Genomic DNA, 20,541 nt, shown 5'->3' on the forward strand with positions numbered 1-20,541 from the left:
TGACTTGACCACGCCATAGAGACCACCATCTCTAAACTTAACACAACCATGGTGCTGCTGATGCTGGTATTATAGTGCTGCTTTAGTGGATGAATATATAGTATTCCAAAACGAAAGCATCATCTCAAATAAGAATAGTGCAAGTTGCAGTGCAACGACGACGGCTAAAGTGGTGCTTTATTATGTCTGTGAACTGTGGTGTGCTAGGAATAGGAGACATAGGGGCATTATAGCGTATCAAAGAGATTCAATCTATTTCCAGTTAAATCGTTAAATTGTTAAGTCGCGTCGGTTCGGTATCGGTAGAAAAGCAGAGCAGAGCAGAGCAGAGCTCGTTTTAAATTCATGGACAGATGATAGATAACTTTTAAAGGTTCCAGAAAACAAGGCTTTCTCTATTAGTATGGGTGGTAGTGGTGGTAGCTACGGTTTTTATAATATTATCGTCGCATCGGTCGTCCGTCGTATGTCGCCGACTCAACTTTAGCTCCCATTTAATCTTTTTTTTGCTGTGTTCCTTATGGTCCGCACAAGCCAAAGCCAGCCCGCCTCAAAGCCTTGTTTCTGCTTCTCTTAACACTCTTCTCTCGCGTCGTCGTTGTCTCGTCTCGATTCGTCTCGTCGTTATCGTTGTTGTTGTCGTCGCCGTCGCCGTTGTCGTTGTCGTCGTCATCGTCTTTATCGTCTTCGTCGTAGTTTTCAAATCAAAAGCTCTTAGGTATACTATATATGAAATTGTTAAAATTGAAAAGCGAACAAAATTTCTAAGACAAAAATAATTCTATATCGAACGAAAATATAGCTATCAAGTATACTCTATCTAACCCTGAATATTTTATTTTCATTTGCATTGATAATAATTTTGATGTTGAAGTCGATGTCGAACTCAAAGTTGTCGATGTCGGTCTCAATATTTCTTTGACGCTTTAGTGATGTTTTTTTTTTTTTTGTTGTTATTAACCTTATGAGGCAATCAGTCAACATTCAACACACTAAATTTTGCGGTCTTAGGTATAGAAATTTTGTACTTAATATTCTCTCTCCGGGGTAGTACAGCAGATATAGACATAGAGTCAGAGTGTAGAAAAAAAAATTCTTTTTTTTATTTTTTCTGTATAGTTCCATGTTTTTTCCATGACTTCCATGATTTTGTGTTTTTTTTTTTTTCTTCTATTTCATATGATTATATGCGCAAAAGAATTTCAAGTAAATTCAACAAACGAAGTAAAATAGTTATATAAATATTTTATACATATGCCAGCTATATATACAAAAATAAAAATATTGGAAATTAGACTGAATCTGTGAATTTTGTTATTCTAAAAAAATAAAACAACAAAAATTAAGAAAACATCGCCCGATTTCATTGTGATTTAAAAACAAAAAAAAAAAAACAAAAAAAAACTGTTTTGTGATAGAGAGTGATATGGTGTTGACATTTGTGTGAAATCTATAGAAGCACCCACAGGTCATGTATCACATCATCACTCTAAGCTTTAATACCAAAAAGGAATATATTTTATGAGAAAAAAGTCGTAACTTCTTTTCTTTTGAGGTGAGTAGGTTGATTTTTAAGGAATTTAAATTAAACTAATTTTCAAAAAATTAATTATTAAAAAAATCAAATAAAACAAGTAAAAAAAAAAATGTGATGTTATAGTAAACAACAAAAAAAAAAAAAACAAAGACAAAAGAATTGATGCTAATCGTATTTATCCCCAGAGTAATACTGTTAAGTAAGATGACGTACCGTCGTCGTCGTCGTCGTCGTCGTCAACATCGCCGTTGTAATTATTGACAGCACATCAATGATGATGGTGATTTTTTGTTTGTTTCTGTTTTTTTTTTTTTTTTTTTTTATTTCAAAGTATTTATTATTTGCTGATCACAAATAGTTTTGATTTGTTGTTGTTGTTTTTCGCTGTCCACAAAAAGACGACTGACCGACAACCAGGAATTTATAATAAGCTTGTGGAAATTAGCTATCGATAATGCATTGTCATTTAATATTTATGTAAATTGCTCTTTTCCATTTGCTAAAAATGATACATTTTTTTGTTCTTTTTTGCAGTTTTTATTGTTGTTGTTGTTGTTGCTTGTTGGTAGGACCACCTCCTATAGGTAAACTGTTCAAATTTGAATGGAAATGGTAGGCATCTGAGAGGTCATGGAGTAGAGCGTAGGTAGGCTGTTATTTACTATTCTGTGCGTTCTTGTTCACCAGCATACCTACTCTATAATCATACCTATCTGAGTAGCTATTTTGTTTTTGAAACAAAAATTATAAAGAAATAGTAATCGAATGGGAAACTCCATGTGCGAAGAATGTTTTTCTTATAAAGTGCACCTAATTTCGTTATAATTAATGCAATTTATTGTCTTTTAGCAATTTTATAGTATAATTGAATAGGTACCTACCTTCTGTAGGTAGGTAGGTATATCGTATATGACCTATTTGTGCATTTGAATTTAGTTTTTACTTTTGGGTTTAGTTTTACCTTTGATTGCAAGTACCGAGGTACCTACCTATTCATTAAAATCAGAATATTCTGAACAAAAATAGTAGGTAACTATATTGAAAAATGCTTAATTTCAAACGATTTTTCTGATATATATCATATTTGGCGGGAATGATATTTTCAAGAACTTAGAGAAGACTTTAAATATTTAACAAAAATATCGAATGGTATTAACTTGTTTGCTTAACATATTTTAAATTAAGTCAAATTGAACACATTAGGAGGCGTTATTATTATTTTATGCAGAGGTACAGTGAGTAGCAAAAGTGTTAATAAACTAATTAATTCTAAGAGTTTTACTTAAGGCGATGAGAAAAAAAACTCGCTATATTCATTTTTTTCAAAAATAAGATTTTGATGCACATTTATAGAGTATATGTATCATTGCACAATTTTGCAAAGTAGTTTTTTAGAAAAATTATTCAAATCCCTTTCAAAATTCAAGTTAAATATTGGGGTTTACTACTAGCCCCATATAAAACTTGAAAGGTTTTTTTCGGTTTTTCTCAAAATTAATGAGTACACTTATGTGTACACGGTTAAAAAATTCTGTAGTAGTTTTCAAAGACAACTTTTGAATAAAAAAATAAAATTAGTTTTTAATATTGCGATTTTATTACAAATTTGTTCAATAAATTTTGTATTAATTTCAAATACAAACCAATAAAATGTAAAGCATTGAAATATAAGAAAAATTTGAATTTAAAACTATTTCCTTTGCACCTAAATTATAACAATATCTGAGTAAAAATTAAAATTAAATAATCGTCTTCTTTTTTTTTAATACAAGAATATTAAATTTTTATTAAACTGTACGAATCAAACGTAAACGAAAATGGAAGCCATTTAAAAATAGAAATACAATTTTTTGTGTTTTTATTTAGGGTTACCGCTACCTGAAAAAGTACCTACATACAATATACCTTTGGCATTTGGTAACCTTTTTTTTTCTGATAAAAAATAAAAAATCTGAATTTGCAATAATTTGTGTTTTAGTGTTTCTTTTTTGTAGTAAAATGTATGAATTACTGATAAAATTTGATTGGATATAAGATTTTACTTCACATACCTAGATAGTTTGTGAAAAATTTGGTTTATACTTTTTCATGTCGCTAGAACTTTTTTCGGTCCCACTATTTTATAGAGAATCATGTATGAAATTGATGTAGAATATTCCGAGGAATTCAAATATCGTAAAAAATGTATTTTCACCCTTATAAAGACAATTTTTTGTGACCACTTTTAATTTTTGTCTTGCCAAATACGCACCCGTGTTCCGACAGAGGGTTAATGATGAATAATCACTTTCAGAAATGTTTTGTTTCATTTTTAAGAAGTAAGAAAAAAAAATACCTAAAATAATAAAAAAGAAAAAAAAAATATCATACAAAAAGTACGTATCAATTTGTTTCCTAATTAATTCTTTTTATTTTTTTGTTGACTGAAATACAGCGAAAATCTTAATCTAAAACAATTTACGAATAACAAAAAGGAGGTATACTGAAATTTTGCAATGTAACACAGAATCGAAAACTAGCAGAAAAAAATTCTTGTTGTCCTTAAAAACAAAAACTTTGAAGATTATGATCTTATTTTGAAGAAATAGTGCTTGGTTAGCCTTTCAAACTCTAATCTTCTTCTAAGCGCGCGGCCTTTTGAGTTATTTTCTTGCCACTCTGACAGAATTAAGGCTTTCAACTGACTCTTCGACATCCAATGCCTTTTTCAAACTCTTGCTTAAAGATTCCCATAGATATAATAGTTATGATACAAAAGTATGTGAGGCCCTCATTAATGCATTATACTGCAAGCTTTGTATGTAGGTATACTTCTTTTTGTCGCAATATCATCAATTTATGACAAACTTATCACTAAAACCTTATTTATCTATTCTTGAAGATGGCAAGTGAAAAATTTCAACATTTGAGTCTTTTTGAGGCTAATTATATATTATATTATATTATTAATTATATACTATAACGAAAACAAATTGTAGCGATAATAATTTAAAAATGCCTTCTGTGATGTTTAATTAAATATCTTTTAATCAAAGGTAAAAGATCTTTGAATAAAAAACACGTTTGTATAGGTACACAAAATTGTAATGCACAGGTTATACCAGGGTTCGGACTTCAGTTTAAAAATTTCGAAGCAACTTTGGAAAAAAAGCAAAGAAGACCCGAAGTTTCGGAAGTGGATTTCAAAATAAAACTCTCAGAATATTTTTTCGCAAAAAAAAAATTATTTTACAAAAATTAAGTTTCTCTCATCTGCGTGTTGCAGCCCTGCTGTGGGGTAAAACAGTAAGATTCAACATTAACATGTTCTTACAAAATTTTGAAGACGAATTCTTTTCCTTTCATATAATTTGTTGCATTCAGTATAGAATACCAAAATATAGTCAAATCACTTTGATATATTTTATTAATATTGTGAATTCGAAATGATCTGAATATATCTATCATGTAAAGTTCGAACCCATCAGCTTACTACAACTTGGCACACGCATTGTTTCTTGCATAACCTCAAACATTTTTTAAAATAGGTCAAAAACTAACTTTTAACGAAAATGGTTGGATTTTAATTAAATTTTGTGAAAAACTACGTTTTTATCTTTCAAGTAAGCTTGAATTTTGTTTAAAGCAAGATATTAATTTTTTTGTTTAAAGTGCTTAAATGGGGCTTATTCGTTTTGCACTTCTTAAAAATTTCTAAAAATCCAAAACAAAAATTTGCCTAATAAATTATATTTAAATTTTTGTTTCAGACTCATTTAAATTAACATAAATATTCATAGCGGAATCGATCTACAGAAGAATAAAATATATATATAAATATATATCAACATAAATACTATTTAAAGATAACTATTATACACAGTAATTCAAATACTTTCATGCGTCAATATTACACAAGATATATTAAATATTTGATTAAAAAAGTGCAATAAATGTTTTTAGTATTTTTTTCTTTTTTAATTTATTGTTGATGAAGTGAAAATAAAGATAAACTTATAATTATTATAAATTTGTTGTTCAAAAAAGATCATAATAAAAACGACAACAACGAACGAATTGTTAATATAGAAATTTTATAATTAGAAAAGTGAATTTCATACGAGATAAAGTTCTAAAAATGCCACTTTTTGGCAAAAAGGACTCGGGTAAAAAAAGCAAAAAGGAAACTAAAGATCTCAATAAACAAATCTCAATTGAAGATAAATATAATCTTCAAGGATTACTTGGAACGTGAGTATATTTTTTTTTTCTATTTTCTTACTAGTGACATTTAAGTTTGTATACTCACTATTGATTACAAAATTCAAGTCTGTCTATCTTTAAATAAAAAAAGATTATTTTAAAAAAATTTATTGTATTGGTTCCCATAGAACCGTTTTTTTTTTTTTTTTTTCTTAATTTCGGTCTATCTCCCAAGTGGTTAGTTCAATTATAACCATTTTTTTTTGTCCAAAAACATTCATATTGTCTTAATTATCCATTATTTATAACCATTAACCTTGTCTTCCTCAGTGGTGCCTTTTCAGAAGTTCGTTTAGCTGAGAGCAAAGACAATCCTGGACAACATTATGCGGTTAAGATTATCGATAAAAAAGCATTAAAAGGAAAAGAAGATTCACTCGAAAATGAAATCAAAGTTCTACGAAGGTGAGCTTACAAATCTAAAAATACTATCTCTAAATTCTCTTACTTTCATAATTTTTTACATTATTAACATTTTTTTAAAGAACATTAATACTTCTAAACTTTTTATAAAAAAAAAAAAATTATCAAATTTTCTTAGTTTTGTGTGAAAATAAAAAAATAAAATTTTATATTCATTTAAAAAAAGCCTTTAACAGGCTTTGAAATAATAACAGTAATTTTCATTATTTATTCTTTGCTTTCTTGATTTAAAAAATGCAATTTTCAGCATAATATCTATTGCTTACTTTGATTTATTTATATTGATTTTTTTTTCTTCTTTAACAAATAAATATTATTTAACGGAAATGTGAGACTTACTCGTATTATTTTATTTTATTTTATTCTTAAATCAAATAAAAGTAGTAAAAGTAATTAGGTAAAAGTAAGAAGAAGTTTTATTTTAGCCTTGTTTTGTATTGAAGGGAGAGGCAGCAGTAGTTTTATTTGTTTAATAATAAATACTTATCTTTTAAGTAATGTTTATTTCATTTTCTCTCGATAAGCAATTTACGCTATTGCAAAAACATTCATAAATAGGGTGTCACACAGTCACTGCCACAGACGAAAATCACTAGGCACATACATTTTTATTTTGTTATTTTTTTTTTCTCATTTTTTGCTTCATTTTTAAGTTTTAAATTATTATTCCTTATTGGAATGGAATCAACTTAAGCTTCTTAACAGGAATGTTATAATATGGACTTTATTCAATCAAGTAAGAATTCTAAATCAAATAAATAAAATTTTAGGCGTAATGCCAACACCACTAGTGGATTTAATTTTTTAAAATTATAAATCAAAAAGGTCACTGTGGTGTATGCGTACTATTTTTTGTTTTCTTTTGAGAGGTGATTTAAAACTAATGCTTCTATAATTTTTAAACTAAGCGTAGGATAGCGAAAATAAAAGTCGGGCTATCCTGGGCAAACAAACTACAGTTTCAAACCAACGATTCTTTCACAGGTAAAAAAATCACAAATTTTTCGGTTTCTGATATGAAAAAAAGTTTTTTGTTGTATCTTTTGAAATAAATATCGGAATAAAGAAAAAAAAAAGTTTATCTATTCTGGGCTTACGTTGGGCAAACGAACCACAGTGCAAAACCAACAATTTTTACACTGAATGAAAAAAATTATTTTTTTGTGATTTTTGAGGTTAAAAAATAATTCCGTTAGATTTTAAGAACTCCTTAGTAAGTATGAGCTAACGAAAAAAAAAAAAATCTTGAGCTATCCTGGGCTAACCTTAGGCAATCGAACCAACGTGCCAACTTCACATAGCCATGTTTTCGAGCCTCTAAAAGTACGCGATTTTGTTAGAATTCGTCGGTCGTACCTATGCTATTCCCTTTTGAACTTTCAGTATAATTATAATTAAGTAAGTATTCTTAGTTCAGTCAATGAGGAGTCAAATGCACAGGGGATCCGAAAAAAAAATGTGACGTCAGCTAAGTTTGGATGCAGTATTGAAGAGGGGTTCATCCTGACTATAAATCTCAGTTTGCATATTGTTTGATCTTGTGGGGCGTCCGCCATTTTGAAAAATACATTAGTCTCAATATCTCGAGAACGACTGGTCGGACAGAAAATTTGCAAGGACTTTTTAGATCGGAAATATAATTATTATCTTTCTTTCTCTAAAACATCATTTTTCTCTAGGAGTTATACTTTCAGAGTTACGGTACCGCAAAGTATCTCATTTTCAGTTATTTTCCACTTAACTCTAAGGTCTGTTAAATATATTTATAATATCAAAAACTGCACTATTTGCTGTACTGTAACTCTGAAAGTATAACTCCTAGAGAAAAATGATGTAGGTACTAGAGAAAGAAAGATAATTATATTTCCATTCTAATATTTGCAAATTTTCTGTCCGACCAGTCGTTCTAAAGATATTGAGACCAATGCGTTTTTCAAAATGGCGGGGCGCCCCACAAGATCAAACAATACGCAAACTGAGATTTATACAAAGGATAAAGCCTTCTTCAATTTAGCTGACGTCAAAATTTTTTTCAGATTTTTCCAATGTGGTCAAATGTTTTGCCTTTTTTGAAAAAGTTGTGTAAAACTAAGTGTTGTTTACATAAAATAAATCGTTTTAATTCTATTATTTTTCTTTATTAAGCCACCATTAGTTTTACTGATTAAAAATTTTAAAAATCAGTAGTACCATTATTGATTGAAATTTAATCTAAAAAATGGAGAGAACCTATCATATTGGTGGGACTTGACCAATTCTGCTCGTTTTGTAATAAGGGTGCTAGAATTAAATTTTACCACTTTTAACAATACCTCGAGATACGATTTATCAATCTGCGAAGAAATAATTTGAAAATTCGATCGTATTTCAGCTTAATGGAAAGCTCAAAGCTCATCACTGTTAGACTTGTGTTTTTTTCTGCCCTTACAATTTCTTTAAAATGTTCAATAGATTTTCAGCCAGATTAGGCCAGGGCTTTGTGCTGACTACGACATTGTCTAAAATGTCTGATTTTTGAAGCAATATTTGACAATTTTAAAGGTTTTGGTGTGGTCTTCATCTACATAGTTGAAAAATTATATCAGACAACACGTGGTCTTCTGTTGCCAAAAAACTTGGTGAATTATATCGTTTTATATAAAGAAAGGTTTCCCTTTTCATCATGTCTTCAAATTGTATCAAAATTCGGCAAGAACTCCCCCCAAACTCAAACAGAACATCACTAAAGGGCAATTCCATTATTGCGGGTGCAACATTTATACTCATTCGAAAGGTTTATTTACTAACAAATACAAAAGTATTTTAATTAAACTATAACTTGAAAGGGTACATTTAACCCTGTTAAACCCTACCAATTTGGAGAATATGAGTACTTCGATTGACTGATGAAAATTGTCAAAAATAACCATTTTTTTAAAACTATTTTAACAGTTATTCCAATATTAACTATTTTTTCTCTGAGTTTTTTTTGTCATGTTTGTCCACTCAAAATCTTCGTTTCCCACCCTTCGAACACATTTTAGAGAAATTATTTTTATTTATAGGAAGTCTGATGAAAAATGAAATAAAATGCACGACTGGGTCGCACGAACTTGCTCTTACAATTAAAGTTGCTTAAATTTTTAAGACTTTTTATATAGAAATTTGGAAAAAAATAAAATTCGTTTTTTTTTTTAAATTAAAAAAAAATCTGAAATTAAATTGCCCTCCAAAACAAGTATGCAGTTTTGATTCAGATATTAACATGCATTTTTAGAAAAAAAATTTTCAAAATCGTTAGAGCCGTTTTTTAAAAACCTAATTTTTTATAAATAATTTTTTGGAAAAAAAGTTTTAAAATAAAATTGGTATGCCATTTTGTAGAATTCACTAATCAACATCTAAAAACAAAATTTCAAAAAAATTCCATGACCCGTTTTCGAAAATTTGATTTTTCAAATCCAAAAATTATTTTTTTGGAAATTTTATTTTTGGTTTATATTTAAATTGTATAAATACTTTTTCACAAAAAGTTTCGTTGAAATCGAATAAGCAGTTTAAGAGATAATCGGATTTGAAAAAAAAAACGGTTCTATGGCAGGTACAGTTAATAATGATTTAAAAAAAAAATTTTCATTGAAAGATAGACCTTAGCTTAAAACTAACATTTGAATTTTTTAAACAAAATCGTTTGAGCCGTTTTCGAGATATTCCAATTTTACTAAAATCGGTATATGACAAGTACCATTATTTTTGGTCCAAAAAAATTAATTCCAAAAACCCCTCTGGAGAGTCGCCAAATAACGCTACATACCAAGTTTGACATTAATCGGTCCATCCGTTTAGGCTGTAGCTCCTTATACAGACAGACAGACAGACAGACAGACAGACTGACAGACTGACAGACTGACAGACTGACAGACTGACAGACTGACAGACTGACAGACTGACAGACTGACAGACTGACAGACTGACAGACTGACAGACTGACAGACTGACAGACTGACAGACTGACAGACTGACAGACTGACAGACTGACAGACTGACAGACTGACAGACTGACAGACTGACAGACTGACAGACTGACAGACTGACAGACTGACAGACTGACAGACTGACAGACTGACAGACTGACAGACTGACAGACTGACAGACTGACAGACTAACAGTTTTCAAAGTTTCATTAATGGCAATAAATAGACCTTCTGGGCTGCTGACAATATTGCTTAGAATTCATTGGTTTGAATTTATTTTTAAATTTTAATTTGAATTTTATTTATTTAAATTCTAGTGTGCCTGTTAACTCTTTATGTTTTAATCAAACTATGCTTATTTAACTATCGCCTTATTAGAAACTTTTCGTGATTGTTTTCTTTCTTAATTGACAGAAAGAATACAATAAAATATTACTATTTATACAAAAAAAAAACAAAAAAAAAATTAAAAAAAACAATTAAATGACATTGCGTTCAGAATAAAAGAAATATGCATGAACTAGTACCATTATTAAAATAAATTATTTATTAATTTAATATTATATTTATTTTATACATTTATATTTTGTCTTCATTTAAAAAAAAAAAAGAGAACTTACACTTAAGGAATATATTGAAGGCAGGTGCATCTTTAATATGGTGAAACAATTTATAGATATTATGAAAAGAAGGAATTTAATGATTTGCGCTATATATTGCCAATTCGTTTATTTTTATAGAAAGTCACGATATATATTATATCGCATATATATTTATTTTAACTTCATTTATTTATTATCTTTACACACTTTTTACACTTTTTAATAATTATATTACAAAATGAAAAAAAAAAAAACAAGACAAAAAAAAAAATTACAAAATACCAAATTGCGAAAAAAAGAAGAATTTCAGTTTATTTTTTTGATTTCAACTACTTTTCTTTTTTCTTTGTTTTTCTCTATTTCTCTATATTTTTTGTAGGTTCAGCTCCAATCAAAATGATCCGGATGGACCTAGTGGACCGCGGTGAGTTTGCAAATTTAAAAACACCAAGACCCTCTCTATCAGATGAATACAAAAACAAATCTCAAAATGTTATTTGGTCGCCAGTAAATTTTTAATTTTGGCAGTCGAAAAATAATAATTAAAAAAAAAAAAAATACAAAGTTTTCCTTAGTTTTTAACAACAGCAGACAAAATTTAATAATTTTATGGCATTTTACCGTGGTTTTTTAAAGCATACAAAAACTGTCCTTGATGATAAAAAAATGTTTCTTCGCGGAATTGTAAAAAAAAATGTCACCAGAGATAACGAACTCAAACAGTTCTCATTATAAGTTCATGATCTTCCATTTATTCATCATTAAATTTTGATCGCAATTTATTTCACTTTCCTTTAAATTGATGAGTCATTCTCATTGGCATGACAAGTATCTAATCGTTGTTGAAATTGGTTTCATATACGAATTTTTATTCTTGTCTCTGCTGTTGTTCAAAATTAGGATCTTTCATCTGTTTTTTTTTTTTTTTTTTTGTTTGACAAACAAGGACTTTACATATAAATTACTTTAATACACTTTCCTTAAAATGTTACACAAACACAAATCTGCACGTGTCATGGGACAGGCTTGTCGGATATATTTTTATTTTTTTTTTTCGGAGATACAAACATCGACATAGCAGCACACACTGTACGGGATTTTGGAAATACAATAAAATTACAAAACATTTCTTCCTATGCAATTTTTTCCAATTCTCTCTTCAATAACGGATAATTTTTGAATTGGGATTAAGAAAAAAAAAAAAAAAACCAATTGAAGAATTGCTATACATATAACTAAGGAAGAAACTGGTTTGATATTATGTGTCTTCAAATAAAAAAAAAGTTCATCAATTTAAGTTTTCAAAAATGAAAAAAAAATCCAAGGTTTGATTTTTAATTTTGACAAGTTAGTATCACGCAATCTGGCAAGCCTGAATCGGGCAAACATTAGTGTTCACCTAAGATATCTTTGATATGGACGAGCCAAATTTGTAACATAATAAATCATGATGTGACTTACTTTTCCCTTTTTCCTGCAAGGAGTTTACTTTACTACTAACATTATTATTGTAATATCCATTCCTTGCATACAATTCAATAAATAATAATTGCAAATGCGATTTCAAACTCGCTTATATTTGTTGCCTTCATAATAATTTGCATTATGATTTTAATTTTTAACACAAAAATTGTATGAAAAATAACTTAACTTATTAAATCCTACGCCTTCAATATATTCCTCTGAAATGAAATGTCATCAAACTGATTAAAGATCCTAAGAATTGTTATGTTTTTTTCTTTTTTTTTTTTTAATTTTAATCCCCAATTCGTTCCTTAATTGAATCTTAAATATACATTTATACATTTATAAATAAGTGGTGTAATTATAGTAAATTATTAAAAACCAAAAAAAAAGAAAATAATTAAAACATTTTTTGTTAAAATCTCAATCTTACTTTGCACTGCATGACTGTTTTTTTTTAATTTTTTTTTTTTTAAATTATGTCTTCAGATTTTGATTTATTTATCTATATTTATTTATATGTATTTATATATATATATATATATTTGACAGGCTTACACATCCGAACATAGTACAGCTGCTGGAAACTTATGAGGACAAATCGAAAGTGTACCTAGTAATGGAATTGTGAGTAACTCAATGTAAATAATATTTATTTGAATTGTTTGTGTTTTCAAAAGATGTCATTGTCATGTTGAAATGTAAAGCTTGATTTGGAAATTCTAAAGGATTATTATATTTGAATAAAATATTATATTATTAAAAGACTTTTTGGTCATTCTCAAGAAAATCCATACAGTACTAAAAGCAAAATCGTGATTTTTTATACGATTTTCAGTTTTCATCGTTATATACATATATATTGTTAGTTGTTTAAAAAAAATTTAATATTAAAAGTATTCTAACTATTATGCTATTGGAGAATATCTTCAAATAAGATGTAACGGGTGTGGAGTTAGAAAGTCAAATGTGCCCCATGTGTAAAGGAACCCCATCTCTCCTAACATTCAATTTTTTTTGAAATTTTGGTTTTACGTGTTGATTAATAAGTTGATACAAAATGACTTACCAACTTTATTTTAAAACTTTTTTTTCAAAAAATATTTACAAAACATTTTATTTTTTTTTTAAATCGGCACTAACGATTTAAAAATTTTTTTCTAAAAATGTATCTTTATAAAAGAAATTGAACTGCATACTTTTTTTGGAGCTCAATTTTATGTTTTTTTTTTTATTTTTATATTCATTTACTAAATTTTCATAGGAAATTGAATTGAAAGTTGAATTCTAAAAGCAAGCACTTGCATTTTATTTATTATTATACCAACTGTCCTATTACAGAAGCTTCAGCTTTTTAAAGTTTAGTAAGGTTGTTGGGTATGGAAAAAGGAGGACTTTATACAAGTTAGGCCCTGTATAACAATGTCCTTATGAGGTCTATAAGAAGCTTAAACGAAGTTTTACCGAAGTTTTGAGATTTGAAAGATTGCTTCGGAAAAGCTTTAATAAAAGTCTTATCAAAATTATAAAAAAAAAAAACAACAAAAACAAGAAAAGAGTTTTCTGTTTGAATTTGTTTTGATTTGATTTTAGATCATGAATTTTACCATTTAACTTGAAAGGGAAACCGACGAAGTTACGAATACCAGAGTTACGGGCGACAGAGTTACGAGCGTCAAAGTTACGCGAAACTGAAGTTACGAAAAACTAGAGTTACGAATTCTAAAGTTATGTTAAGCTATGACATTTGATTTTTGGGTTGGCAACGATTGCGAGGAACGATATGGAATTATGGAAATACAAACAAGAGATTAACATGTAATATTGCACCTACGTATCGATATTCTCTTATTTATGTTTCCATAATTCCATATCGTTCCTCGCAATTGTTGCCAACCCAAAAATCACATGTCATAGCTTAACATAACTTTAGAATTCTTTACTCTAGTTTTTCGTAACTTCGGTTTCGCGTAACTTTGACGGCCGTAACTCTGTCGCGCGTAACTCTGTTATTCGTAACTCCGTTACCATTTCAACTTGAAATTATATAAACTCCTGCTCAAAATTAACGCACACATTTTTCGTCTGAAGTTATACCCCTGCATCTTATTTTAAAAGGCTTTAAAATTCTTCGGTGCATTTTTTTGTGTTTTGTTATTGTTTAGCAAGTCGAAAAAATGCTAAACTGCAACAGTATTATCAACCAAAAAAAAGATAAACCAAATTTAACAATTCAAGGTCTGAAAACTGATTATAAAATAATTTTTATTTTTAAGAAGAAAAATTTTAAAAAAATGGAAGCGGGTGACGGTTCTTTCCCATTGTATGCAATACTTGGTATAGTCTCCTCTAGCGCATATGACAACCTGGAGTCGTTTGTCCATTCCACTAATTAACTTTTGAAGGTTTTGTTTTAACACTTCTTTCACTGAAGTTTTCAGTTGATCAAGACTGCGTGGAGGTGGATTTCGGTCGCGAATGCATCCTTTCAATATTTCCTACACATGTTCTATTGAATTCAAATCCAGATTTCTGTGTGGTTAATCCGAAGCTGGAATATTAAAATCTTGAAGATATTCTCAAACTACTCTAGCATGCATTATCGTGCATCAGACTAAACTGTGGACCAAATCTAGGGGTGATTGGAACCAGATGCTGTTTGAGGGCATCAGTCAAGTATTTTTGGGTACTTAACTTAGGTGTAGAAAGGCTCGCTAACTCCGTAGGTGTTGTAAAGCAGATTTAACTCCATGAAATTTTATGACTCTGCAAATCTCTCCCCAAATCTTCCCGACAAACATATTATTCCATACCTTTAATTTAAGATCACTATTGTCTCATTTGAGAAAATAACCATGATGCTGTGGCATAAAGTAATAGCAGGACTTTACTTTAAAATAAATAGGATGTGCGTTAAATTTGAGCAGGAGTGTATAACATTTCATTAGTTTTTAGTATATCTATTAATAATAATTTCAAAAGTAAATCATTTTGTTACTTCACCCAGGAATTGATCTTCACCACTCTACCGTCAGAGTATTCATTAAAAAAATCAAATGTCAAAATTTAACCAGTTCAAATAGCAGGAATTTTTGACCTAGATTAATCTCAAAACCAAGAAAAAAAGTCCTAGCTATATTATTCAATTTCAAAACCAAAATTCAAATACAAAACTTGGTAATTTCTGTAAAGGTTCTGTAAGTTCATTAACCGAAGCTTATCCGAAAAAAAAAGCTTTCTTCGGTTAAGTTTCTTTAACACTATTTAAATAACTTATTAGGAGTTGTTAAACAAGTTCGAACTTCTATAAGCAATTAAATTCTGAAGAAAGCTGTATACAAGCTCTATGAAAAGTAATACCTGCGAGATTTTAATTTACAAAAGCTGTTGTGTTAGTAGGGATAGAGCTTAGACTAGATAGGTCCTATCTTTTAACTTGATCATATTCAAAAACGTAGGTACGGTACATATACCAAATGTTTCCTTAGGCTTCTTCTCACCTCCATTTAAGTATTGCGATCTGATTGTCTTAAAATTATATCATATCAAAACTAAATTAACTTTATTTGATTATTTCCACAGAGTTACCGGCGGTGAGCTTTTTGATCGAATTGTTGAAAAAGGATCGTACACCGAAAAAGATGCTGCCGATTTGATAAGACAAGTTTTAGAAGCTGTAGATTATATGCACGAACAAGGTGTTGTACATAGAGACCTTAAAGTAAATTTATTTCATAACATTTAAGGAAACAAACAAATTAATAAAACTTTCCCGCTTTCTAGCCCGAAAATCTTTTATATTATAGCGCAGATGAGGACAGTAAAATTATGATTAGTGATTTCGGCTTATCAAAAATGGAAGACTCTGGAATAATGGCCACAGCGTGTGGTACACCTGGTTACGTAGCCCCAGAAGTTCTCGCACAAAAACCATACGGCAAAGCGGTTGATGTATGGAGCATAGGTGTTATATCTTATATACTATTGTGTGGTTATCCACCGTTTTATGATGAAAACGATGCGAATTTGTTTGCACAAATATTAAAAGGTACGTAATAATTTTTTTTTGTTTATCAAAATGTTTATATTTAACAACCATTTTGTTTTTTTATTTCAAAACTACCACAGGGGAATTTGAATTTGACTCGCCATACTGGGATGAAATAAGTGATTCTGCAAAGCACTTTATACAGAATTTAATGTGTGTTAATGTTGAAAAACGATACACATGCAAAAAAGCTCTAGCACACGCATGGTAGGAAAACAAATAATATTTTTTTTTTTTAGTTTTATTTTAAGGAGTTTCTATTTATCTCGTATTTGTGGTGTTTTTTTAAAAACATTTTGAGTAATTTCCTGAGTTTGACGTAGAAATTTTTCCATCAAAATTTATGTGAGGAAAGAGGTCAAAATGCGGGGATTTTTCCGGACGTGAACACTATGGAAAATTTGAAATTCAATTAATAGTCTGTTTTCACTAAAGGCCAAATGAGATAATTTCGCAAATTGTATTGAAATAAAATGCACGTACTTGCTCTTGCAGTTCAAAGCACTCTTATGTTAGTTTACATGTAGATTTTAAGAGCTGCCTCTATTTGAATTTGAAAGAAATTTTATTGATGTTGGGCAAATTTTTTTTTGTATGCAAAGGAATTTTTTTTTTTACTTTTTTTGGAAAAATAAAAATGCAGTCTTATTGCAATTGCTTTGAATATTACGTCTGCTAAGTTGAAACAAAATCGTTAAAGTCGTTTTCGAGTTATTTAAATTGAAAAAATTTGTATGGGAGGTACACTTTCTAAGCGAGAATAAAAAAACAACTTTCAGAATTCCATAAAAATCATCTGTACCAAATTTGAAGAAAATGCATCCACTCGTTTAGGCTTCGGAAATGTGTACAGATGGACGCACAGACGCGCGGACGGAATTGCGAGACCCACTTCTTTTGGAATTCTCCATCATCGTAATGTTGGTTTTGATTAAAGCCTCAAATTTATTTTTCGACACGAAACCAATACTTGTCCTATAGATACGGTGACCATATTTCTTGGAGCGAAACCAGGGACAGATACAAAATTTGTTGGACCGTTTCAAAAATATTGATTTTTGAAAAAAAATATATAATGACTCATCGTAATTATACCTAATTTTGAGGTCTAAATTTCTTAAACATTTTTAAAGCCTAGTACGAAGCTGAAGCGAAACCAATTTTTTCTTAACAAAATAGAACAACGAAATCTTGAACTAAATTTATTTTTTTTTTTGTTTTAAAACTTATTTTTGTATGTTTTTCTTGATTTTTTTTTTCATTTAAATTATTTTGACTTTGACATAAAACTTGATGGTACTTTTTCGTTAACTTTGGAGACTTGTAATTTATAAATTTTTCGTTCTTCAGCCGCCTCAGAAATGAAGAAAACGGTTTTATAATAAGTACTGTTAATAACTTCTAAAAAATATTTTATCGTCGACATCGTAAGAGCTGGTTTTTGACATTATATTTTATTTAAAACGGTTTTGAAGTGGTGTTATCTTTAATTCAATTTTTAACATGCCTTTTAAAGTTTTGAAATTTAGCTGGGTACTTAACTCTTCTATATGTTGTTCATTATTAAAAAAAAAAAAACTTTTTCTGGTGTAGCTTTTCAAGCTTGAACTAGAAAATTGACGAAAAATCTTAAAAACTAATGCTTTTTTTTATAATAAGCGCGCACTAAAGGGATTAATGTACCCTTAATATGGTGAACACAGTACGAGCATTAGGAAAATAGGGAGGGGTTTGAAAGGAGATACCGATTAACATTAGTTTTGAAGTTCTGAGTTTTGAAATGGGATGGGAAAACAGAGGCTTATTAACTAATTAGAAAAACTTTTATTTTCCAAAAACTGATTTCTTGTTTTCCTTACAAAATAATTCAAATTTGAGTACCTACACAAATCAGAGAATTTGCAAATACGGGACAGTCACGGGACACATTTTAAATCCCGGGTTTCTTAAATATAAACCCGGGGCAAGCTATAGAATACGGGACAGTCCCGGGCAGTGTTGCCAATAGTGCAGATTTATCTGCATTTTGCAGATTTTCAACACATTCCCAGACTTTTGAGAACCATAAATCTGCACTGCAGATTTTATCTGCAACTGAAACTTAACGTTTCAATAACAAAAATAGATTTCATTTCAAAAAATCCAGTAAAATGGTATAATTATTTAACTTTAGTTTTCAAATCAGCTGAAATTTGTTCATAACGTTCTATATTTTTCCTTCTTGACTTCTTGATTTCATTTTCTAAAATTCAAATTGTAACAAAACTCAGTATGATTTTGATTTTATAGAGGAAAAAGCCTAACAATATAATTATTTATGCACACTTCCAGGGTTCCAGGGAAGAAGCTATTGATACAAATTTAACAATTTCAGCGAGAAAAATTATTCTCGAAATTAATTTTAGCTGACACCTGTTCGCAATTTTTTTCAAATCGTGTCTTCCAAATTTTAAGAAATCTGCATTGCAGATTTTTTTTCATCGATTCTGCAGATTTTTCAAAATATTTTAATGGCAACACTGGTCCCGGGTAAACCAGGATGAATGGTCACCGTACCTATAGAGCAAGTAAAAAACTAAATTTGAAACCTGAACTGACCTCATTTACGAAATTATCTCATTTGGACTGTAGTGAAAACAGGCTATGTAGTGAAAACAGAGCTAAATAGCTTTAAAATGGAAATTCTTCATTTAATTTTTGTTTATTGAAATATTGCTAAACAACTTTTAAAAGCATTGATTTAAACTTCACTTATATGTAGGTAAGAATTACTCGTTATTTTGCGATTTTTTTTTTAATGCGGAGTTTTCACGTTTATACTTAACACCAAAGATACGAAAGATGAGTTAAATATCTAAACATGGTTTTCTAAAGAAAACTCGAAAAAAGAGCAGCTTCAAAAAGTGTTTTGAATGAAAAAAAAAAAAAAAAAAAAAATGAGACTTCGAAGTGAAGTAAATGCCACCAAGTTTAGCTTGGGAATCCGTCGCATCTGCTATGTCGATGGATTTAATTGACAGCTCGATAAAATACAAACGTTTTCATAAGAACCGTCCCATAAAACGCATCTGTCGAGTCCTTCATGTATGGGTCGATTCTAATAGAACTTTTGTATTTTATTGGGCTGTCAGTTGAAACTTCGCGACGGATTTTGTGGGCTTGCCCCTTTAGTTTGTTTGAAACTCAATTCATCATGGTCATTATGATCTATATAAAAAAGGCTTAAAGTGATAACAAAAGTCTGAATGGAATTTGTCGTTCAATTGCTTGTTTTTTTTTTTCTATCAACTAGTGTTAGCACAAGTAATAAAATTTAAATTTAATAGGATATCCGGAAATGCCGCAAGCAGCAAAAATATTCATGGAACTGTTTCAGAGCAACTTAAAAAGAACTTTGCCAAATCTCGCTGGAAGGTTGGTCTTCCTTTGGATATTTTTGACTATTTAATAAAAAAAAAATAATTCTTATTTGTAGCAAGCATATTATGCTGCAACTGTCATACGTCAAATGCAGCGTATGGCTTTAAATAGCAATGCAGCAGGTAATAGCAGCAATGCAGTTAACCCAGAGCCTTCATCTATGACTTCTACAATGGAAACAGAGCCAAGTATAATAACAACAAATGAAACTGATTCAGCCGAAGTATCAACACCATCCGCCAATATTGCTAATCAAGATGACAGTCAGATGGATTGTAATGACACACCGTCAGTTGTGAATGGGAGGACCCCGCCAAAATAGATTTTATCTGATCCTATCTAATATATTAATGTAAACGACTTCATCCTCACTTTTGATTTTTCTTTTACAGAATATATTTCTCTTAACTAAATAAAATACAAATAAAAAGAATAATTATAAGTAATTGTTATCCAAGCGAATTCGTTAATTTGTTATACTGGTATATTATTCGAACTTTGTTAATTTAAAAATTAAACTTAAAAAACAAAATGCTTGTTATTTAAAATTAAAACAAAACAAAACAAACAAAATATAAAGAAGACATCATGAGATTAAAATGAACTTCAAAAAAAAAAAAAAAAAATTAAGTTCAAAAGTTGCACCGATTTACATACATATAATTCTTCTCCTCCTAAAAATATATTTATTAAAACAAAACTTAAAAAAAGCAAATATGATATCAAAAATATTCGACATAACTACTTACAAGCAACCAATCGTAAATATGAAGTTTCTCCACTCTCTATTTACACACTCTCGGAAATTATTTGTCGAGATTATAAGATTAAAATAAATTTGAATTATTAATA

At 29.3% G+C, this 20,541-nt stretch overlaps 1 protein-coding gene across 3 annotated transcripts; it reads left to right on the forward strand.

The window, feature by feature from the left end:
* Positions 1–103: 103 nt before the first annotated feature.
* On the forward strand, positions 104–20,315 carry LOC129920519 (calcium/calmodulin-dependent protein kinase type 1). 3 transcript variants are annotated; one of them, XM_056001811.1, is made up of 11 exons: positions 120–718; positions 1,199–1,555; positions 5,287–5,767; positions 6,050–6,184; positions 11,137–11,181; positions 12,774–12,848; positions 15,804–15,942; positions 16,005–16,269; positions 16,350–16,476; positions 19,596–19,683; positions 19,745–20,315. In XM_056001811.1, the coding sequence occupies exons 3-11, from the start codon at positions 5,655–5,657 to the stop codon at positions 20,009–20,011; spliced, it is 1,254 nt and encodes a 417-aa protein (XP_055857786.1). In that variant the 5' UTR covers positions 120–718; positions 1,199–1,555; positions 5,287–5,654; the 3' UTR covers positions 20,012–20,315. The 3 variants fall into 3 exon arrangements, with proteins under 3 accessions (XP_055857788.1, XP_055857786.1, XP_055857787.1); XM_056001813.1 differs by lacking the exon at positions 11,137–11,181 and having other exon boundaries at positions 104–718; XM_056001812.1 differs by lacking the exon at positions 120–718 and having other exon boundaries at positions 786–1,555.
* The last annotated feature ends 226 nt before the right edge of the window (positions 20,316–20,541 follow it).

Source organism: Episyrphus balteatus, chromosome X (genome assembly GCF_945859705.1).
Source record: "Episyrphus balteatus chromosome X, idEpiBalt1.1, whole genome shotgun sequence".
NCBI classification, from domain to species: domain Eukaryota; kingdom Metazoa; phylum Arthropoda; class Insecta; order Diptera; family Syrphidae; genus Episyrphus; species Episyrphus balteatus.

Bases quoted from the DNA above. Each gene is read 5' to 3' on its own strand.
- LOC129920519 (XM_056001811.1), top strand. From the start codon at position 5,655: ATGCCACTTTTTGGCAAAAAGGACTCGGGTAAAAAAAGCAAAAAGGAA. The intron at 16,270-16,349 runs GTACGTAATAAT...AAACTACCACAG, and splicing joins GTTTGCACAAATATTAAAAG to GGGAATTTGAATTTGACTCG. The intron at 19,684-19,744 runs GTTGGTCTTCCT...TCTTATTTGTAG, and splicing joins TTGCCAAATCTCGCTGGAAG to CAAGCATATTATGCTGCAAC.